The sequence below is a fragment of the Octodon degus genome, unplaced genomic scaffold (assembly GCF_000260255.1).
Source record: "Octodon degus isolate 3935 unplaced genomic scaffold, OctDeg1.0 scaffold00093, whole genome shotgun sequence".
Classification (NCBI taxonomy): Eukaryota; Metazoa; Chordata; class Mammalia; order Rodentia; family Octodontidae; genus Octodon; species Octodon degus.
This window is the reverse complement of record NW_004524669.1, coordinates 5,138,923-5,142,786: the sequence shown is the minus strand read 5'-3', so window position 1 is coordinate 5,142,786 and position 3,864 is coordinate 5,138,923. Positions and strand designations below refer to the sequence as shown.

General features: G+C 52.1%; 1 protein-coding gene and 1 pseudogene across 1 annotated transcript in view; both read left to right on the top strand.

Annotated features, from left to right (window-relative positions):
• The window catches only part of Krt8 (keratin 8), a 7,817-nt gene extending 6,854 nt beyond the window's left edge, over positions 1 to 963 (top strand). Inside the window, 3 exon segments of the mRNA XM_012516157.2 lie at positions 1 to 180; positions 339 to 397; positions 806 to 963. The exon segment at positions 1 to 180 is cut by the window's left edge and continues 26 nt beyond it. Coding sequence (XP_012371611.2) covers positions 1 to 180; positions 339 to 397; positions 806 to 963 — 397 coding nt within the window.
• Positions 964 to 3,002: 2,039 nt separating this feature from the next.
• LOC101589701 lies at positions 3,003 to 3,858 on the top strand (annotated as a pseudogene).
• The last annotated feature ends 6 nt before the right edge of the window (positions 3,859 to 3,864 follow it).

The window sequence follows — 3,864 nt, the reverse complement described above, 5'->3', positions numbered from 1 at the left end:
TGGGGAGATGGCCATTAAGGATGCCAATGCCAAGCTGGCCCAGCTGGAGGCTGCCCTGCAGAAGGCCAAGCAGGACATGGCCCGGCAGCTGCGCGAGTACCAGGAGCTCATGAACGTCAAGCTGGCGCTGGACATCGAGATCGCCACCTACCGCAAGCTGCTGGAGGGCGAGGAGCACAGGTGGGTGTGGGCGTTTCTCACTGGACCTGGAGCGCATCCCTGAGATCTGGGGTGGGGAGGAGTGAGTTCTGCTTGGAACCCCCATGGGACTTGGGGTGTATGTTTCTGGAATAAGAAGGGCTGAGTTGGTCCTGACTGTCCCATTTGTCTGGGTACAGGCTGGAGGCTGGGATGCAGAACTTGAGCATCCACACGAAGACCACCAGTGGCTATTCAGGTGGGTTCCTGGGGTAAAGGGTAGGGGTTTAGCAGGGGCTATCCTCAGCAGCCACAGAAGGGAACAGAGGGAAGGAGCAGGGAATCTCAGAATGACGGGACAGACCTAGTACCTGGATAATGTAGTTGTTTATAGGAAACCCCCAAATAAATGGTAGCTGTGTGCCGGGCACTGTTCCTTTACCTGCTTAATTTTATTTACTTTTAATGTAACTCCTGTGCATTTCCTTCTGGTACCACTGAGGGAGCTGAGGCCATTATATGCTTTGGGGATGTACAGTGGTGTGGTCATTGGTCAGGCAGACCGGGGTCAGACCCCACCCCTGAGCCTGAGATGGCGGGAAGAGGACGTGGAGCCTGAAGGGGGGGTGTCTCAAGTGCTCACGTGACTGCCTCTGTCCCCAACCAGGAATGGTGAGCTCACCCTATGGGGGCCTCACAAGCCCTGGCTTTGCGAGCATCCAAAGCCCTGGCTTCACCCGCACCAAGTCTGCTGTGGTTGTGAAGAAGATCGAGACCCGCGATGGGAAGCTGGTGTCTGAGACCTCGGATGTCCTGCCGAAGTGAATGGGCCACAGCAGCTGCTCCAGCCCGCACCTCTCACGAGGCCGCCCCAGAGCCCGTGGGGAGACAGCTGTACAAGGGAGCATTGGGAGCAAGAGACCCACCTGAGGCTCAGCTTAGCCCTTAACCCACCCTTGGGGGGACATTACTGCCTGGGGTACCCCTTCTTGCCCGTGCTCTTCACCAAAACCCAATTCAATTGTTATTTTCCAAAATAAAGCCTGGTTTTGCCACCTGACCTTGTGGCTGTGCATTTCTTGTCCCCATGGATTTGAGGAAAGTAGGTAGGAGGAGGCCCCATCCTAGATTAAGAAGCTGAAAAAGGCCCAGGAAGCAGGGGGCATGGGGTAGGAAGTCTGGCCTCCTCCAGGCTGTTGCCAAAGGGATTCCTTTGTGGAGAGCAGTTGGTGTCCTGGTTGTGGCGGTCTGTGTAGTGTGTATCTCCTGTGCAGGGCACCTTGGCGTTTACTGCGTGCTCTCACATAGCCATGTCATTTGAGCTGTCCATGAGGTAGGCGGAGTAGGTCTTGATGGCCTTATCTGGAAGAATTCAGTTCACTTCCCCACAGACCTCAGGATCAGGACTGCTTGCAGATAAGGAGAGCCTGGCTTGCAGAGGCCAAGTCAGTGGCTCACCAGAAAGTGTCTGATCTGTGACAGAAGCCAGGACTGTCCCGTTCTGCAGGCTGCACTCCTTGTTGGCTGGGCACATGGCTTCTTGTAGCCAGAGACATCTATTTACCCTCTGTTCCTCAGCAGCTGAGGAGTCCTGGATTTCCCATCCTTTCAGAAGTCCTGAGGCCTTTTCTCAGAAGTTGAGTGTGATATGCCTGAGATTTCTAAGAGCCAAGTAGCACTGGGCAGGACTTGGCACTGATGCTTGTGTCCTTCCCTGGCCCATTCACAGCCGTATCCACCCTGACTACCTTTCCCTACCTTTTCCTAGCCTTCTCCCAGCTGCTTATGGTACATGGTGTGCACACACCCTGTGTTTGCATGTGGAGGGCGGACTGTGCAGATGGGTGTGTTTAGGTTCTGTGAAAAATGAAGGGAGTTGCATATCTCTTTGAAACAATCTCCATGATTAAGAGTGGGAGGGGGTTTTGGACACATGCGGTAGAGCGGTGCCCCAGGACTCCTGCGCCTCCACTGTGGGGGGCACAATGACTAGGGAAGGGCAGGCACAGACCACTCATGCTGGGCCTGGCCCTGCTCTGAGTTCCTGCTCCAAGGCTGTCCTGCCCCCTCTCTTGCTAGCCTTGTCCATGAAGTTGGGCGGGTATACAGGCTGGGTGTGCCCCCTTCCCACCCAGTCCAGGGTTCTGCACGTTGTCACAATGAAGGACTTCACTCACCCAGCAGTGATAAAGCACTACTATCCAGAGCAGTGGCTTTTACCTATTTTGGCAATGGCCCATGGTAAATTTACTGTTAGCACAACCTACAAACACACATGTGAAACAGCCTCCATAAAACACTGCCAACTGCCTTCCCTGTGTGGGTGGGATCTGGCCCTTAGTGGAGCCAGGGTAGTCCCTGCCTTAGACAGAGGGACTCCCTGGGATCCCACTTGCTATTCCTTGTCTGGCTTTCTCCCCTGGCTTGCAAGGGAAGCACTTATTCTACTGAGCCATCTCCCCAGCCCCCACTCCCTCCTTCTTTGTCTCTCCCTTTTTCCCTCTCTTTGCTTTCTTCTGTGATACTAGGGATTGAACCCAGGGTTGTCTCATGGAACTACATCCTCACTACTTTCTAGTTTTTATTTGAGGCTGAGTCTCACTAAATTGCTGAATTGCTCAATTTAGGTTTGAACTTGTGATCTTCCTGCCTCAGCTTTGCAGAGTGCTGGGATTACAGGCATGTGGCAATATGCCTGGTCCCTTTCTTAAATATATTTGGTCTTGAATATCTGTGGCTTCTGCACCTTTGGATTCAAGCAGAAATATTATAGAAAATATTACAGAAAAGAATTGCTTTGTATTGAACACATACTTTTTTCCTTAAGAAGTAGAGAGAGGGAGCAGTAGCCCTACGCTGGAAAAATGGCGGAAGAAGAGCAAAGAAAAAAGATCCCCTTGGTTCCAGAAAAATCTCCTGAAAAAGAAAAAGGCTTATCAAGCCCTCAAAGCCACCCAGGCAAAGCAGGCACTTTGGCAAAGAAAGAGAGGAAGGTAAAGGAGATCAGCTTTAAGCGACTGGAATCTTTCCTTCATGATTCCTGGCGGCAGTGGCGTGACGGGGTGCGTGTGAAACGACTCGAAGTGAAACCTCGCGCTTTGGAAGCACCTGATGCACATTCCTTGGCCTTCGTTGTCCGCCTCCAAAGTATTAATGGGGTAAGTTCACTAGTGCAGAAGACTATTGCAAGACTTCGCCTGAAGAAGCTGTTCAGTGGTGTCTTTGTTAAAGTCACCCCCCAAACTCTCAAAATGCTGCGAATAGTGGACCCTTATGTGACCTGGGGATTTCCAAATCTGAAGTCTGTCTGGGAACTGATTTTGAAACGTGGACAGGGCAAGATTAAGAATAAGACCTTCCCACTGACGGACAACACTGTGATCGAGGAGCACCTGGGCAAGTTTGGTGTCATTTGCCTGGAAGACCTCATCCATGAAATCGCCTTCCCAGGGGCGCATTTCCAGGAGATTGCCTGCTTCTTGCGCCCTTTCCACCTGTCTGTGGCCCGGCACGCTACCAAGAACAGAGTGGGCTTCCTCAAGGAGATGGGCTCACCTGGCTATCGGGGTGAGCGCATCAACCAGCTCATCCGCCAGTTGAACTAGTTTCAGAATAACAAAACAGTGCCTTGAAGCATGTTTTTGTTTTTTGAACTGGTACCAAGTGTCTTCAGAGAAGATGATTTTTCTGCTTTCAGAGACTGGAAGGAAGCATAAGGGAATCGGC